The sequence below is a fragment of the Phocoena phocoena genome, chromosome 15, assembly GCF_963924675.1.
Source record: "Phocoena phocoena chromosome 15, mPhoPho1.1, whole genome shotgun sequence".
NCBI classification, from domain to species: domain Eukaryota; kingdom Metazoa; phylum Chordata; class Mammalia; order Artiodactyla; family Phocoenidae; genus Phocoena; species Phocoena phocoena.
The window spans coordinates 6580503-6597566 of NC_089233.1; the positions used below are offsets into that span (position 1 = coordinate 6580503).

At 54.3% G+C, this 17064-nt stretch overlaps 3 protein-coding genes across 4 annotated transcripts; 2 read left to right on the top strand and 1 right to left on the bottom strand.

Annotated features, from left to right (window-relative positions):
• Positions 1-67: 67 nt before the first annotated feature.
• TAF6 (TATA-box binding protein associated factor 6) lies at positions 68-4664 on the bottom strand. Of its 2 annotated transcripts, none has more exons than XM_065892697.1 (14): positions 4457-4664; positions 4278-4364; positions 4000-4153; positions 3737-3793; positions 3533-3652; positions 3159-3304; positions 2981-3058; positions 2767-2868; positions 2478-2660; positions 2031-2105; positions 1775-1900; positions 1067-1240; positions 592-789; positions 68-448 (listed from the first exon to the last, which is right to left on the bottom strand). In XM_065892697.1, the coding sequence occupies exons 1-14, from the start codon at positions 4610-4612 to the stop codon at positions 68-70; spliced, it is 2037 nt and encodes a 678-aa protein (XP_065748769.1). In that variant the 5' UTR covers positions 4613-4664. The 2 variants fall into 2 exon arrangements, with proteins under 2 accessions (XP_065748769.1, XP_065748768.1); XM_065892696.1 differs by having other exon boundaries at positions 4487-4612.
• Positions 4665-8689: 4025 nt separating this feature from the next.
• Positions 8690-13036, top strand: CNPY4 (canopy FGF signaling regulator 4). The gene is made up of 6 exons (XM_065892982.1): positions 8690-8903; positions 10876-11002; positions 11101-11197; positions 11439-11561; positions 12066-12183; positions 12276-13036. The coding sequence occupies exons 1-6, from the start codon at positions 8801-8803 to the stop codon at positions 12398-12400; spliced, it is 693 nt and encodes a 230-aa protein (XP_065749054.1). The 5' UTR covers positions 8690-8800; the 3' UTR covers positions 12401-13036.
• A 640-nt stretch (positions 13037-13676) lies between these two features.
• MBLAC1 (metallo-beta-lactamase domain containing 1) lies at positions 13677-14492 on the top strand. The gene has a single exon (XM_065892347.1). It carries the CDS (start codon positions 13677-13679, stop codon positions 14490-14492), a length of 816 nt encoding a protein of 271 aa, XP_065748419.1.
• Positions 14493-17064: the final 2572 nt, after the last annotated feature.

The following is a 17064-nucleotide window of genomic DNA, read 5'->3' on the forward strand; positions in this document are numbered from 1 at the left end:
AGAGAGAGAGCGCGAGAGAGAGAGTGAGTACAGGGGAGAGAAGAAGGTCAGCAGACGTGTGACAGCATCAAGGCGCAGGCGGAGGGGAGCCACATCCGGGGGGCTGTGAGCCATTAGCCTTCGGAGTCCCTGGAGCGGGAGGGGGGCTCTCCCCAGCTTCCAGTTTCCCCCCACATAGGGCGCTGACCCCAAGCGGGGAGGGGGCTGAGGTCGGGGGAGGGGCTGGAGAAGGATGGGAGGTGGGGCCTCCTTTGCCCTCCCCTGTGGGGGGAAGAGAGACCACGATGTACTTCTGGACACTCCCGGGACCAGAGGGGGCAGTGCTGGGGGGCGCGCTTGTGGCGGTGGAGACCAGCTTGACGATGGGCTGCACGCTGGGGACGGTGGTGGTGACAGGAGAGGTAGTGGTGGAGCCTGAGCCAGGGGCCGAGGTGCTGAGGGACAGGACCTGGGCGGGGAGAAAGGCAGTGCCGCTTGCCTTGCACTCTTCCCACACCCGAGGCCGGGGGATACTTCCCTTGCTCCAACCAAATAATCAGTGACATGGTGACACAGTCCCCACCATCCCTGGTCCCACACGGCTCCACATACCTGTTGGGTGGATGAGGCGCTGGAGGATGATGACATGACAATGAACTTGGTTGGGGGAGGGGAAGGCTGAGGCGGGGCAGCAGCTCGAGCAGACACCAGTGTCTGGACAGGCAGCGCAATGGAGCCAGGGACCTTCAGCAAGCCAGGGGTCCGAGGGCCAGGCTGGGGGGCCTGTGAGAGGGTCAGCGTGGGCCGGGGCTGTAGGAAGAAGCAGCAGGAAGAAAACGTCACCATCTTCGAAAGATACCAGCTATGAAAAGAAGGGCTCCTCTTGCTCCTCGTGGGTCTCACTGGGTTTGGGACATCATCACAAAGGGGGCCTAGACACCCCCAAAGACGGCTGACTCAGGGGGCCTGTGTTTTACAAAAGTCAGCGTGTGTCTATGAGTCCCGCCTGGATGGGAACCACTGCCGTGTTTTTCTTCATTTTCACCTTACCACTTGCTCACCTGTCCTCCCCGGACCCTGTACTGACCTGAGTGATGGTCAGAGTGGTCCTGTTGACCTGCTGAGCCTGCAGAGCAGCCTGGGCCCGGGCCTTGACAACGTGGGAGCAGAGGAGGGGCCCGAGGGACCCAAATTCTGCCCGATAGGCATCCTGATTGTCAGGCGGTGGGCGCAGCTTTGCCAGAACAGGGGCACAGTGTTTCTGCAGAGAGAAGGCAAAGAGCAGCCAGGTAGAGGGAGGGCAGTGACTCTGAGAAGGGGTGAGAAAGGAGGTCACCCGCTATTTCAGTGTGTTCCTGCTGGAAGCCAGGCTGTGCTGGGTTATCAGTGTGTAAGGAATGCTGTGGTTTTTCTTCATAGAGAACTTGGGCACCAGCTGGTGGGAGTGGAGAACTTGCTGAGTAATTACACCGGTGATATCTACGGTCCACAGGGCATGTGCCTTGCACAGCATGGGCCAGAGTGGTGCAGAAGCATCAGGGGCAGTGCAGGCTTGAAGTCACAGGCTGAGAGTTAAGACTCTTATTTCTTACTTAACCCCTTAGTGCCTCAGTTTTTCCAGCTGCGAAACAATATGGGACTCTGAGGTGTGCCCTGAACGTAAGAGGCGAAGATGGGATAGATGAATGGAAGATGCTGTATGTTTGCTAAACGTTGTCCTTGTGTGTGTGTGGTGGGGGTGGAGAGGGGGATCAGCGAGAAGAAGTGGGGGAGGGTGCGGGTGGGGCTTTGTCACCAGGAGGAGGCTCTGCACGTGGTCAGCCCCTATGCGGTCGATGTTGCTCAGCACAAGGCCATCCAGGACCCCGCGGATCCGCTCCCCCTCCTGCTGTAGCCGTGGCAGAATCAGAGTCTTAATCACCTGTTGGAAGAGAAGGGGAGAAGCCGGGGCCCTGGGGTCACCACAGGGTCTCCCAGGTCAGGGGGCTGTTGCCCACTCTGACCTCACGATCCCTCCCCTCCCCCAGGGCTCCCCGACGCTGGGGCCTAACATCATGTCCCAGCTCTGCCAGGCCTGCGATGGAGCCGTAGCGCGTTGTCCACGGGGTCTTCTCATCCACCCAGCTCTGCAAGGGGATGGAAAATAAACCCAAATAAAGGGGTGTGAAAAGCTAACTACTAAGGACCAAAGTCTCTCATACACACATTTTCCTAGTAAACCATTAAGACATGACAGCTCCTTCCCAGCCACCCTCTCTCCTCCCCAAAGTGACCTCTACCACCAGAGATTAGTTTTTCTGGTTTTTGAACTTTAAGTTAATGGAATCTCACAATTAGGAAAAAAAAAAAAGACACCAGAGATGCAGCTCAAGTCCCAGTCCCTGTCCCCCTGCCCCCTTGCCCCTGGGTTTCAGCATCATTTCCTGCAGCCACACTGGTTTGAGTGAAGCTCTCATTGTTCTGGTGACAACCCCAGGTAGTGATGGGAAATGGCTCACCTTGGTGAAGGTCTTGGTGATCCGGGACTGGATGTTATTAGTGGTTGTGCTGAAATGCTTGCAGATCTGGGCCACCAGGCGGGCGGCAAAGTCCCGGAGCGCCCAGTGATTGTCCACATCTGGCCGCAGGCACAGCTGTCTGCTCACGATGCAGGTCATCACAGCCGGGATCAACTCGTGCACCTAAGGGAGAAGCCTCGAGTCAGCTGATTCTGACAAATGGTCTCCTGTGGGTGGTGGCAGGGTCCCCAGAGCCTGGGATGAGAGGTGGGCGGGCAGGTCCACTCACGTATTTCTCTAGATACAGAGTAGGGTTGTCCATCAGCGCCTTCACCATGCGCATCAGGTAGATGAGCAGGGCCAGGTTGTTCTGCACCACGTTCACGCGCACCTGGTTGGGGGGAGAGAAGCGATGGGGCAGCGGGACCCTTCCGGTGAGCTTCCTCTCCCTCCTCCTCACCCCGGAACCTTGTCCTAGGTCCCCCCCTCCCGCGTCCTCTCACCCCCTCTGAGATGAAGGTGCTGAAGCGTGGCAGCATCTGGTAGAGCCCTGGATCCGTGGCAATGCTCTGCAGAGCCTCCTGTGGGGGGAGGGGAGCGAGTGAAGAGGGGCCGACACTGTGGGGGGGGGCGCGGGTGGCCTCGAAGGGGTAAAGCCAGGACCGGGTGGCGGGGCCTCACCGCTCTCTTGGCCTCACATGAGCCCACACAGGCTTCTGTGATCTCCTTGTAGTACAGCTGCTGCTCCACAGACAACTCGTGGATGCTTCGGGGCTTCAGTCGCAGAGGCGCCCCCTCCAGCAGGGGTGGTGCCTTCTTTTCTTTCCCTGTGTGAAGTGGGAAGACAGGTTTAGAAAAGAAAGCTCCAGAGGAGGCCTCAGCACCAGACAAACCTCAACACTCACCTCCCCCACCCAGGGAGACCTGGCTTCCCTTGGGCTTCTTGATCCTCTCTGGGGCTCCTGGCCTGAGGTCTTGCCCTCTGCCCTGACCTCACCCACTTCACAAATGACCATCTGGCTTTGGGGCAAGAGGCCTGGCCCAGCAGTACTGACCTTTGCCGTCAGCTGGAGTGGCCCCCTGCCCTTTGCCTTTCAAGGGGCCGTCTTCCTCCTGGCCTGGCTTGGCGGACTTCAGGGGTTCTGTGGCCTCAGCCTTCTGCTGCTCTTTGGGAGCTGGTGGGAAAGCAGTCAAGGCAGGAGATGTAAAGGGAGGAGGAGGGAGAGGGGTGGGTGCTGGACGCTGGGCACGGGGGTTACCTGGGGGTGGGTTCTCTGGAATAGCTGGCTGGCAGCCTTCAATGCTCAGCCAGTGAGCTGCGAGGAAGGAAGGTGTCAAGGTGAACTGATGAGCGCAGACATCAGGAAGTCACTCCACACTAAGGGATGCGTGCTTTCCTTCCTGTTCCTCACCAGGGATCTCACACTGAGGCCTCCTTCACTGCGTGCTTCCTCACACCCATACGCATTGCTCCTTCCCCTCCCTGCTCCCCATCCCCTGCTCTCCCCTCCCCTCCCCCAACCTTTGAGGCAGACATCCAGGGGCACTCGGGGCAGAGGAGTATTGATGATGTCGCTCAGATCAACCTCCTTCTCCTCGTAGAAGTAAAGCTCCCGGCCGCCACCAGAGGCGAAACGGAAAGGAATGAACTCCTGAGCGTGGAAGCCATACAGTGGCTACAACGGGACGGAAAGACACTGGGATGAGAAGGGAGCCCAAGCAGGCAGGTCTGGCTGAGGCAAATGTACCGGATGGGAGGTCTCAGTACCCTGCCCCCTCAGTCCTGTGCATTCCCATCACCTCGACGTTCTTTAGTTTCAGTGCGTAGTCAATGTCACTGGTGGTGAGCTTCTGCCGCTTCCCCATGTGCATGAACTTCAAGGCATCCTAGGGATGGGAGGACAGATGTCAGCCTGAGACCCTGGGGAAGAAGGCGGCCTGGGCAGCATCCTCCATACAGTGCAGTGAGGCCAGGGTACCTGTGCAATCTCCTTGATGCGGTAGCTGACCTCATCTGTCAGCAGCTGGCAGGTCTCCTCCTGAATCTGAGCGATGCCCATGGACTCGGCCACCACCTTCATGGACTCCGAGGGCAGCACGGTGTTGCTCAGCTTCAGCTTCTTCTCCTCAGCCATTCTGGAGCCCCTCCTCCCCTCCCCTGAAGGAAGATGCCCCAGGGCGGAGAGATGGAGACCCTGGCAGGGGGGTGAGAGGAAACGTGAGAGGAACATCCCAAGAAGAGGGGCTGTCGGTTCAGGAGGGGCCGCAACAAAGGGAGAACAGTGGAGATGTGAGGGGGGAAGGGGCTCGGGGGGTGCCCTTTGTCCATCCCCATGTGAACAGCACCGGCTGAACAGGAGGAGGTAGCACTTGGACCCAGTTCGACACAATTTATCGAGCTGATTCTACGCCAGGCACAGTACAAGTGAGGTATAGTGGAATGATCTCAGCTCTCAGTTTAAATCCCATCCCCGGCACTACCTAGCTATGTTACCTGGGCAAGCTACTTAAACTCTCCCAGCTTTGGGCTTCTTCTCTGTAAAATGTGGAAAGCATCTTTTTTCCCTAAGGTTGTTAACGTGCCTGCTTTCACGTGTCTTGCTCCGTCATGCATCATTATTCACACTTGACAAAAATACAACATTGGTTAAAAACAACTCTCCCTGTCTGAGCCTATGTGCCCTTACAATTGAATGTGATGAGAAAATGCACAACCATCCTGACCAATGTGCACTGTTTTCATGGCCACGAACTTCAAACGGGCCCTTAATGCTGCCTGATGGTCCTACATTTCAGTGCACCCAGGTTCCTTCTGTCTCATCTGACACCTCTTCTCCTCCCTGATTTTTGGCCATCAGAAGAGACCTCCCCAGGCTCCCACCACCACGTGCACCCGCTGAGCAGCACGGGCGCCCTCATGCTCTGCCTTCCCTTTCACTGTAGAGATTCTGGTCATGCCCCTCCCAACTCAAGCACCCCTCCAGCATCCCCCCCCATCCCTGAATCATCGTCAACTCCTCGACCTACCAGATCACTCCCATTAGCCCTACAAAATGCAGTTATTGTCCCATCTTCAAAAAACAAAACAGTGGTCCACCCATACCATGGAATATTTTTCAGCCTTAAAAAGGAAGGAAATTCTAACACACGCCACAACACAAATAAACCTTGAGAACGTTGTGCTAAGTGAAATAAGCCAGTCACAAAAGGATAAATACTGTACGGTTCCGATTATATGAGGTTCTTCGAGTAGTCAGATTCATAGAGACAGAAAGCAGAGTGGTGGGTGCCAGAAGCTGGGAAGGGGAGAAGGGGGAGTTATTGTTTAATAGGTACAGTTTCTGTTTTACAACATGAAAAGCGTTCTGGAGATGGATGGTGGTGATGGGTGTGAATGTACTTAATGCCCCTAACGTGTACACTTAAAAATGGTTAAGATGGTACGTTTTATGTTATGTGTATTTCACAGTTAAAATTTTTTTTTAAATCTTGGACTTCCCTGGTGGCACAGTGGTTAAGAATCTGCCTGCCAATGCAGGGGGCACGGGTTCGAGCCCTGGTCTGGGAAGATCCCACAGGCCACAGAGCAACTAAGCCCGTGCACCACAACTACTGAGCCTGTGCTCTAGGGCCCGCGAGCCACAACTACTGAGCGCGTGTGCCACAACTACTGAAGCCTGCGTGCCTAGAGCCAGTGTTCCGCAACAAGAGAAGCCACCGCAATGAGAAGCCTGCGCACCGCAATGGAGACCCAACACAGCCAAAAATAAATAAATAAATAATTTTAAAAAGAGAAAAACATCTCTTCTTCATCCCACTTTCTCTACTAGCGATACCCTGGGCGTTTTTGGCTCCTCTTTGCAACAAAACTCCCTGAAAGAGCTGTCTTATCTCTAATTCCTCTTGAACCTACTCTAGTCAGGCTTTTGACTCCATTAGGTGCCTGAAACCACTCATCAAGTTGTGACTCTACATTGTCAAATCCAAAGTCCCATCTCCTTCCCCATCTTCCTCGACCTCTCAGCAGCACAGGGCATAGTTGCCTACTACCTTCTGGAGACACTGTCTTGACACCACTGCTACTCCACCTTCTCTTGGTTTTCCTCCTCCTTCACTGGCCACTTTCTCTACGTTTCCTCTGCTGCTGCTTCCTCTTCTCCTCGTCTGCTTGATGTTGCAGTGGCCTGGGCTTGGTCCTTGTACAGCTATGAGCTATACTTATTCCCTTGGTGACCTCAACCATTCTCACAGCTTTCAGTATCGCTTATAGGCTGATGATGGCAAATTTATATCCCCAGCCCAGAGCTTTCTTCCGAACTCCAGACCTGTATATCAAACTGGCTACTTAGAATCCCTTCTAAACTGAACTCCTGATGACCCCCACCCCACCAGCTCCAGCCTCGGCTTTTCTCATCTTCATAGCAACACCATTCATCCAGGCGGTCATTCATTATGTGAGCCCTCAAAGCAAATCCACCAGGTGATCCAATCTGATCCTCCACTCCCACTGTGTGACCAGCTCCCAGTATCTATCCCCTGGGGAACTTCAGTAGCCTCCTGATAAGGTCTTCCTGCTTCCATCCTTGCTCCCTACATCTATTCCCAACATAGCAACCAGAGTGATTCTGTCAAAAAATAAACCACATTGGGTCATTTCTCTGCTCAAAACCCTGTCCTGGCTCCCAATGTGCCACAGTGTAAATTCGAAATCCTTATTATGGTCTACAAGCTCCTTCGTGATTTACTCTCTCCCCATCACATCTCTGACCTCCTTTCTTTCCTTCTTCCACGTTGATCCAGCCTCACTGTCCTCCTTGCTGTTCAAACCTTTGCTCTATTCCCTCTGCCTGGAATGCTCTTCCCCAGATGTTCCCTGGCTGCCTATTCCCATCACCCTGTTTAATACTGCACCCCACCCCCACTCTGCTTTTTTAAAAAATTCCCATGGAATTTAACATCTGCTGATACATATTGTATTATCTCTTATTGTTTATCACCACCACATCTCCCCTTCCCGCACTATGTGGACAGGGATCTTTGTTACGTTCACTGATGTATTCTGAGACCCCGGACTGGTGCCTGAGACACACTAGATACTCAATAAATATCTGCTGAATAAAGGAATGAACTGTAAGGCTTAGGAATTAGGTGCTCACTAAACCCTCAAGTACCACTGTTATCAAGTGAACAAGATATAAGCCCAAGCTTGGAATCTACTTTGTGTCCAAAAGGAAAGTGGCTCGCTTCAAGCTGGCATTAGGAAGACTAATGTCAAAGGTGTTTTGGACTGACTGCGAGGTGTACGTGGAGGGCGGGTGTGGGCCTGTTGGAGGGGCGGGAAGATGAGAGCGAAATACAAGTTAGTTCTTCTCAAACCATCCCAGGTCTCCTCCCCCGCTTTTATAAGTCTTATCTGCAGGGAACACATTTATTCAACATACTCTGTGCCTGGAGCCGGATATACAGGAGGCGGTCATGTCCCAGTTCCCTGGCGAACTCCTACTACTCCTTCAATACCCTGCGGTACCCTCTGCCAGTACAGGCTCAAATAACACGCCACGGCCTCAGGAAATCTCAGGTCAGTGGAGTCGGCAGGAAGGCTTCCCAGAAGAATAACTTGACCTAGATCCGTGTAGCAGTTTCCCCAGCAGGGAAGCAGGTCTAAGGTCCCCAGGCAATGGGTACAGCGAGAAAGAAGGCGTAGAGAGCCCACCTCATCCCCCCAACATCCCTCCAATGCAAACACACAGAGTCCCCACGCGCACGGACACACAACCAACCGTCCTCCTCCGGGTCCCCACACGGGCCCTTCAAAAGGTCTAGTCCCGGGTACCACTCAGACCCGCCCCCGCCAGTCGAGCGCCCAGCGCAGGAAGAGCCTCTCACCACCGCCAAAGCGCCGCTCACCCGGCGCTCGGCGCCATGTTGGCCCCGCCCCCTCCAGGAGCAGTTCCTGGCAGAGACCGAGAGCAGGTCACTGCCACTTCCACGAGCCGGAATAAGCCCCCTAGGCTCACGGCCTGAAATTATATAAAAATGCTGTCTCTGTGCCTACGTGTAAGGAGCACACCCTCTTGCTGTAATTACTTCAGTTTATTCCTTCACTACTCGGCAGCCAGGACCTTTGGGAGGCGCCACAAAACCAGGCGGGGAAGCCCGCAGCGCCGCGAAGCCCCGCCCCCTTCGAGCAGGCACTGCGCTTGCGCTTCACTTGCCAGGCTGGGTTAAAGTTGCAGCCGACAGCCTTGGGATTTAAAGGGCCCGCTGCCTGACCGAAGTTGGTTTGAAGGCAGGAGGTGGTTGGCTGTGGACGGCACTTGGTCATGGGACCTGTGCGGTTGGGAATGTTGCTTTTCATTTTGACTGTGTCTGGGACGCCGAAGGAGGAGGACGATGACACAGAACGCTTGCCCAGCAAATGCGAAGGTATCTAAAGGGAGTAGCCCCTATTCGCATCCCTCTGCCCTACCTCCTTCTGGGCCAGACCAAATGAACCGTGATGGGTGGGTCACCTGACCTCCTTCAGGACCTGAGGGAGGTTCTGATGGAGCCTGGTGGAATTCGAATGGGGTCAACGGAGGGAACGCATAGCGCTACCCCAAAACTATGGCACTACAATTCCCATGAGACATTCAGAGGGAGCCCGCTTTTTCTTGCTGGTTTGGGCCTCCCAATGGTTTGTGGGAATTGTAGTGCAGAGACTATCGGCCCAGGACCGACCACTTTACTGAGCATCGTGTGTGTGTGTGTGTGTGTGTGTGTGTGTGTGTGTGTGTGTGTGTGTGTGTGTGTGTGTGTGTGTGTGTGTGTGTGTGTGTGTGTGTGTGTGTGTCTCCTCCATGCCACCAGACTTAAATCTGAAGAGACTGCAGGAGTGAGGTGTCAGGCTCATTACCTGTGGACATCCTCTGCTCCACCCCAGCGGAGACGCTCCCAAATTATAGGCCCCACGCCCCCCTGAGGGGTTTGGGAGTGAGTACGTCAGCCTTTGAAGCTCATAAAAGAAAGAGGAGGCCACACAACTGGGAGAGGTTCCCCATAATTGTGAGGTTTTGCAGAGGGTGTGCACTGTATGGACTTTACCGTGAGCAGCATCTTCTGTGACTGTATCACCTATGGGGCCCATCTAGGAGGGGGCACTTCAGAGTGCCCTGGTCCCCTGGTTTGTTGCCTCCCTGGCTTTAATTTCTTCCTGGATTCTTTTCCCCTTCGCCTCACTCCACGCTGCATTTCAGTAGCAATGTTCCTCCTGACTTGGTCCTCATCTCTCCTCTCCTTTCATTTGTGTCCCTACTCTTAACCCCCTACACCTGTCAGTTTTTCTAAACACAGACTCAATTGTGTACGTCCTTGCTTTAACACCTCTTCAGGCCTCCTGCTGTGATTAGACTACAGCCAACGTTTTTGGCAGAGCATCCAAGTGTTGGTGGTCTGGCCTCCATCTTTCTTACATTTCCATACCCCACCTCCCATCCCCAAAGTGCCCATGCTTCAGCCATACTGAACCTCTCAGTGGTCACTGAGCCTGCCTCATCCTCTCACACCTCTCTGCCTTTGCACATTGTTTTTTTCCTTTGCCTGGAATGATCCTTGCCCTTCTGTATTTGGTTCTTCAAGACCCAGTTTAAATGTCACCTCCTTTGGAAGCCTCCTTCCTTATCTGTCACCTCCCACTGCATTGGAGGGAAGGAGAGTACCTGTGTCTCCCTGTGTATCCTTAGCATAGTGCCATAGGCACATTTGGGACACTTTCGCTCCTTGCCCCTGTGTTTAGTTTGCTTGGCACTTCTGTATAGGCCTGTCCTTTTCTTGGGACCCACTGGTGCTGGAAAGACAGTGGTGGAAGAGACACAATGCTCATCCTTGAGAAAATCGTAGGCTAGTAGGAAGTCCATGAATGACCATTGAATGAATTTTGCATTTCCTAGTGAGATTAAGTCTCTTGATAGAGTCCATTACACAATATTTTCACCACCTTTTTATCTATCCCCAGAGACATTGGCAATGTCCTGTGGATAGATCATGGGTCTTATTACTCTCTGTATTGCTATTGTGCGTCCAGAAGGGGCTCAACAAATAACTGCAGAAAACAGCAAACACTTAGGCAGTGCTCACCACGTGCCAGGCACTATTCTCGGGGCTTTACATAGATTGATTGATTTAATCCTCACCACACCCCTGTGAGGGAGGTACTATTGTTATCTTCATTTTAGAGGTGAAGAAACCAAGGCACAGCAGGATCGTCACCCAGCTACTAAGTGGCTGAGTCAGGATTCCAGCCTTACCAGGCTGGCTCCAGAGCCTGCACTCATAACCATTGTGCTCTGCTGCCTTTGCTTATCTGCCGAATGAGTTGCTGCTTTGTTTGTTTGTCTTTCACGTCCCCTTGGATATCTAGTATGTAAACTGCTGAGCCTGGAGCTACAGGACGAGCTGAGTCGCACTGGCCGATCTCGAGAGGTGCTGGAGCTGGGGCAGGTGCTGGACACAGGCAAGAGGAAGAGACACATCCCTTACAGTGTTTCGTGAGTTCTTCTTGGTGTTCTTCCACCTTCCAATCCCTGAAGGAGCCCTGGGAGCACCCACAGCATCCAGGGAGTCTTTGTTTCCCCTCTTCCCACAGAGAGACAAGGCTGGAAGAGGCCTTGGAGAATTTATGTGAGCGGATTCTGGACTACAGTGTTCATGCCGAGCGCGAGGGCTCACTGAGATATGCCAAGGTCAGACTCTTCTCCGGGGCAGGATTCCATCTCTCAGAAACTACAACCTGTACCCCCTGAGGTCCTCACGATGTCTGCCCAGCTCCCCGCAGCTCTGGAGCGTCCCCTCCCCATCGTAGACTCCCTCAATCTCATCTCTATGGAACTCACCGGGGTCTCCAGTAGTTGACAAAGCTGATATGGCAAAAAGGGGAGGAGGCAGGGCAGTGGCCTGGGCTGATCTCAAATTCCCATCTCTCAGGGGCAGAGTCAGACCATGGCAACGCTGAAAGGCCTGGTGCAGAAGGGGGTGAAGGTGGATCTGGGGATCCCTTTGGAGCTGTGGGATGAGCCCAGCGTGGAGGTCACGTTCCTCAAGAAGCAGGTAGGATAGGATACTGCACTGCCCAGGAAGGTGAGAAGGGAACCTGAGAGGGGAGCTAGATCCTAAGGAGGTCCATCTTTGAGCAGAGCAGGGACTCTGCCATTGACTGAAGTGGGCCCAGGAGCATATCAAGAAGTAATAATGGAGGCTAGTGATATATACTGCCACTTACTGAGCACCTACTGTGTGCCCGATTTGGGGCCACAAACTTTCCAGCTGCTGCCTCATTTTACCCTCACAACAACCTGACGTGGTAGGTACTATTACCACTTCCCATTTTACACGCAAGGAACTGAGACTCAGAGTATAATAACTTACTTGGCAGCGTAGGTGCTGGTAAATGTCTGTTGAATGAATGAGGATCACACATCTAATAGGCCAAGTTTAACCTCCTGGTTCCCTGCCTTTCCGAAGTGGGGTGGGGAGACAGGGAGTGAAGACCAGAGAGGAGGGTCTGCAGAGGCCAGCAGAGCAGATACCCTTCTGACCTTTCCACCTGATCAGTGTGAGACGATGCTGGAGGAGTTTGAAGACGTCGTGGGAGACTGGTATTTCCACCATCAGGAGCAGCCCCTACAGCATTTTCTCTGTGAAGGTCATGTGCTCCGAGCTACTGAAACTGGTAAGCCTGGCAGCTGGCCCCTTTCTTGCCAGGTCACAACCTTCCCTCTCCCCAGGACCAATATCTAAATTGTTTTCTATCACCCAACCTAGCATGTCTACAGGAAACTTGGACTGGAAAGGAGAAGATCACAGATGGGCAAGAGAAGACAGAAGAGGAGGAGGAGGAGGTGACTAACACACCAGGCCACCCCAAGCATGACCCAGAGGAACTCTGACCTTTGCCTTTGAGCCCCCAGGAGGGACAGGGGTCTTGGAGAAGAACCCTCTGAAGTCTGAGCGCTCCCTGCCCCACAGCTTTCAGAGTGTGTGTATGTGTGAGTGACCCCACCCTAGAGCTTGTAGCTCTTCTCTCCCGTGTAGTCTCAGGCAGGATCCTGGTGGTGCAGCATGGCATGGCTATGGGGAGAAAGGTGGGAGCAGTAGGTGGAAGCCCGGCACCGACAGATGAGTCCTCCACCTGCCATTTATCCCCTTGTCAGGTGTGTGTGGTGACAGTATTGAGATATTTAAATATGTCTGCTACTCCCCACCGGACCCAGAGGTCAACATGGCTTAGAAGCAGTGGACCCTGGCAAAGTCACTTTGCCCCTCGAGGGTCTGTTTTTAGACTCACAACAAAGAAGCTGAATGGACATTCTCTCTACGACCTATACACGCTGCCGGCGTCTAGGAGGCTACATGCCAACAGTCTGTGAACGGGAAGGGGACACTGGATGGGGACGGGGTAATATTGATAAGTTAGGTGGGGTAGACACTTGGTCTACTTCATATTAATTTCACTGCAGGGCCACCACGTAATATCAAAGGCGCCAAATTTTCTATAACGCTAGTAAACTTTTTTTAAAATATCAGCTGGGCCCCAAATTTCAAACAACTGCCGTGCACACATCTTAGCTGGCCGGTACGGCAGCGCCCTGTGAATAGGGCCGTTGGTCGCCGTCCTGTTAAAAGCTAACGGTGCTTTGTAGTTTTGCAGCCCAAGGAGGGTGGCACGGAACAGGTCGCTGAGACAGGTTTCGGGCTTGGGACTGCGCAGCCGCGGTCCGCGCATGCCTGAAAACGCGACGGAATTAAGTTACGTGCGCGGCGACGCCTGGGCCGCCATACTTGGGTGACGGGAGCTCGCAGAGGACAAACTCCCACGCACTTTTCCCGTGTCACTTCTGTCCTCAGAGTGAGGCAGGACCTAAGAGGAGATAAAACTAGGTCCAAGGTAGAGAGCGGCTCCAGTTAGAATGAAGAAAATAACAAGGTTATCTCCGGAGGGTGGCGGTTGAGGACCTCACACGCGAGCGGGGTGGTGGCCGAAGACGCTGAGGGACGAGTGCATTCTCGCCGAAGTTCAGTTGGGCGATGCCAACTTAAGGGTCTGAGAGGGGTGGCAAGGAACTGAGATTCACTCCGCGGAGGCTGGGCGAGTGTGGAAACCCGAAGGGAGCGGACAGTCGCCGAAGGCCCCACTTCCTTTCCCCCGCCCGTCCCTCTCCGGCCATGAGCGGTGTAGTGCGCACCGAGCCGCTGCGCGGGGAGCCTCCTCTGCGGGTGTCCGGCGACGCCTTTTCTGTGGTGGTTCTGCTGCAGGGCTACGCGGAGCCCGAGGGGGTCGGCGACGCTGTGCGCGCCGACGGCTCCGTGACCCTTGTTCTGCCCCAGGCCTGGGGCCCGGCCTCCGGCCACCGAGAGCCCCCGCCCGAGGTCTACGAGGCGAAGACCGCCCTGGAGGAGGCGGCCCGTGGCCCCATGCTCGTGGACACCGCGGGGCCCTGGGCTCGAGAGGCACTCTTGGGGGCCCTGGCGGGGCAGGGCGTGGCCCCGGGAGATGTGACTCTGGTGGTGGGGACCCACGGACACTCGGACCACATCGGGAACCTGGGGCTGTTTCCCGCGGCGGCCCTGCTGGTCTCGCACGACTTTTGCCTCCCCGGGGGCCGCTACCTCCCCCACGGGCTGGCTGAGGAGCAGCCTCTGCGGTTGGGGCCGGGACTCGAGGTGTGGGCCACGCCCGGCCATGGTGGCCAGCGGGACGTGAGCGTGGTGGTGGCTGGCACGGCCCTGGGTACCGTCATGGTAGTGGGCGATGTGTTTGAACGCGATGGGGACGAGGACTCGTGGCGGGCGCTGAGCGAAGACCCGGTGTCCCAGGAGCACAGCCGGAAGAGGGTCCTAGCCACTGCCGACGTGGTCGTGCCTGGTCACGGAGCCCCCTTTAGGGTGATCAGGGAAGCCTCGGCGCCAGAGACAGAGGGTCTGGGGAACAGCCGGCCAGATCTCGTGATCGGAGACAAGGAGCCCACGGTGCACCGATAAACCCCAGTCTTGACTGAATTCCTTTCAGGGACCCCAGCCCCCCACCCCCAGACAAGAAACTGACGTCCAGGACACGAGAGGATGTGTCAGAGAGGAGTCATGGGTTGTCACTTCCAGCCCTCGCAGGAGGCCAGTTTTCCAGCGAGGACAGAGTACTTTTGCCACAGCTGTCACCAGTATCACTAGGACCAAGGACTGGCTCAGCTGTGTGCCACCTCTCGGGCTTCATTAGTAAAATGGCAGAATGTTCTTGGGAGAGTCTTCCAAAATAAAAGTAGAAACTGCATTGAAAATCATACTGCCCTTCAACTATTCTCCGATAAAAAAGAAAAAAGGTCATACTGCCCTAAATGTAAATGTGAAGCATTCATAGTGATAATCATGCAGATATAATCCAGCAAGTGCAACAAGGAGACACTTCGGCGATATATCGCCTGTTTCTCAGAGGAAGCAGCTTGCTGAGAGAAGGTGCAGGGCAGACAGGTATTCTAGTCATCTGACTTTAAGTTATTAATTCGTTCAATGAATGCTGCTTATCACACCTGCACTGTCTCAAGCACGGCTCGAGGTCGCGGGGATACAGCAGTGAGCAAGCCAGACAAACTCAAGGAGACAGGTAAATAATAATAGTAGTAAACCAAATAAATACGGGTCCTGGTTACTGATACGCAAAAAAAGCAGGGTGAGAAGGGTATAGAGTACTGGGGTGGGAGAGTGGTCAGGAAAAGCCTCCGAGGTGATGTTTGATGACAGAACTGAATGAGAAAAAGCTGGCCACATGGAGGTCTGGGAGAGGGGCATTCCAGGCACTGGAACAGCAGGTATAAAGGCCCCGAGGCAGGCTTGACCTACTTGAGCAGCAAGAGGACCTTGGGATTGGGTTGCAGAGAGCGGGGGAAGAGTGGTAATAAATGAGCCTACAGAGTTGGGCAGCGACATCTTGCAAGGCCTTGGTAACCATGGTTAGGGGTTTGGATTTGTCCTGAGATAGAAGGCTTTGGCTTTATACTGATACAAAAGACCAGGCCGTTGACCTGGTTTCATTTATGTTTTAAAATAACCACTCTTGTTCTGAGTGGAGAAGGGGTTGGAGTGGGGCAACAATAGAATGGGCTGCACTAGATCGAAAGCCATTGCGGTCTTCCAGGTGAGAGAGCTTGATGGCACCTGCCCTTATCCCAGAAGTCCTATTGTGGCTGTGGTCCTCTTCACAGCTGGGTTCCTGAGCTTGGGCCTTCCGTTCACACAGCCCCAGGATGGACAGAAGCACTCAGGTTGGGAAGAGGAAAGAAAGGAGGAAGTCCACCTTGTTGTGGACGATGAGCCTTTCCGGTTGGATGCTGTCACGCAAGGCCAGGCTGGAGGTCATTTCCCAGGCGTCCACGAAGGCCACATGGTCAGCAAAGGCAGCGCAGAGGAGCGCGTTCACCTGGAGGGTGAACCAGTTGCTGCTGTACATGGACTTGTAGCCGGTGTTGGCCAGTTCGATGACCACTAGGGTTCAGGGCTCCCAGGCCAGCAGTGCAGCCACGGCTGCCCAGATCCCTGCCAGTCGTTGCATAAAGATGGACAGAAGAAAGGTAGTGAAGTGGGTGCCCAGGCACCACCATGGTGTGGGGGCCCCCAGCCAGGCCCCCCCCACTTCATGGGCCACCAATTGTAATGAGGCCACTGGTGTGTGGAGGGAGCGCAGGGGCCAGCTGTGCGTTCCAGTGCCGCACTATGCCCCGAGCAGTGTCCACGGCCGTCAGAGAACCCAACTGATACGTGGTGTGTATATCCACTGGCTTCAGGGCTGCACGGAGGACGAGAGAGGAGGGGATGGGTTATTTAGTTCTGTACACTCTCAAGTTATACAGATAAAAGTTCCAGTCTTGACTTACTTTCTAGAACATGGATATCCTGCCCTTGACTCAGGGCTGGTCACCCAGAGCAACACATCCCTTTGGCCACACTGATTGTCTCTAGGATGGATGGGTCACCTACGCTAGTCCAGTCTTAGTAATCTTAGGGGTTTTGCTGGAGCTAAGGGAAAAAGTCTTGTTCTTTCCTGCAAGACTGACATGGGAGGATGGGTCATCTTGCCCCCTTGTTGGAAGAGCCCGCTGCTGCTGGGGCCACCAAAGAGGGACTGAGAATGAGAGAATGAAGCTGAACGGTAGGGGGCAGAAGTGGGCAGTGAAGAGAAACAGACCAGATGACAGGTGTGAGCACGGGAAGCCAGATCTGTGCTAACTCATCAGTCACATGGGCTAATCAACTCCTTTCGTGCCTAAGCTGTTCTGACTGTGTTTACAGCTGTTTTCAAGATGAGTTGTGAATGGATACAAACACTGATGGAAATGATCCCTTAGAGGCAGGGAGTGAGGACAACAGCATGGGGAGAGGGCTGACAACAGAGGGAAAAAGTGCTTAAGATATTAGGAGGTTGGGCCGAGAGTGACTGTTTCTTTCAAACTTCTTTTTTGTGAAAACTCTTAGGAAAACTGGACCTATATGATCAGCTTCCTCTACTCACAAGTCATTGGCAGACATTGGCTGCAGAATAACCCGGGCTTTCTTGCCCAGTGCT

Bases quoted from the DNA above. Each gene is read 5' to 3' on its own strand.
- CNPY4 (XM_065892982.1), top strand. From the start codon at position 8,801: ATGGGACCTGTGCGGTTGGGAATGTTGCTTTTCATTTTGACTGTGTCT. The intron at 8,904-10,875 runs GTATCTAAAGGG...TTGGATATCTAG, and splicing joins CTTGCCCAGCAAATGCGAAG to TATGTAAACTGCTGAGCCTG. The intron at 11,003-11,100 runs GTGAGTTCTTCT...CTCTTCCCACAG, and splicing joins CACATCCCTTACAGTGTTTC to AGAGACAAGGCTGGAAGAGG.
- TAF6 (XM_065892697.1), bottom strand. From the start codon at position 4,612: ATGGCTGAGGAGAAGAAGCTGAAGCTGAGCAACACCGTGCTGCCCTCG. The intron at 3,794-3,999 runs GTTGGGGGAGGG...CCTTCCTCGCAG, and splicing joins CCTGGATGTCTGCCTCAAAG to CTCACTGGCTGAGCATTGAA. The intron at 449-591 runs GTATGTGGAGCC...CTCCCCGCCCAG, and splicing joins GCGCCTCATCCACCCAACAG to GTCCTGTCCCTCAGCACCTC.
- MBLAC1 (XM_065892347.1), top strand. From the start codon at position 13,677: ATGAGCGGTGTAGTGCGCACCGAGCCGCTGCGCGGGGAGCCTCCTCTG.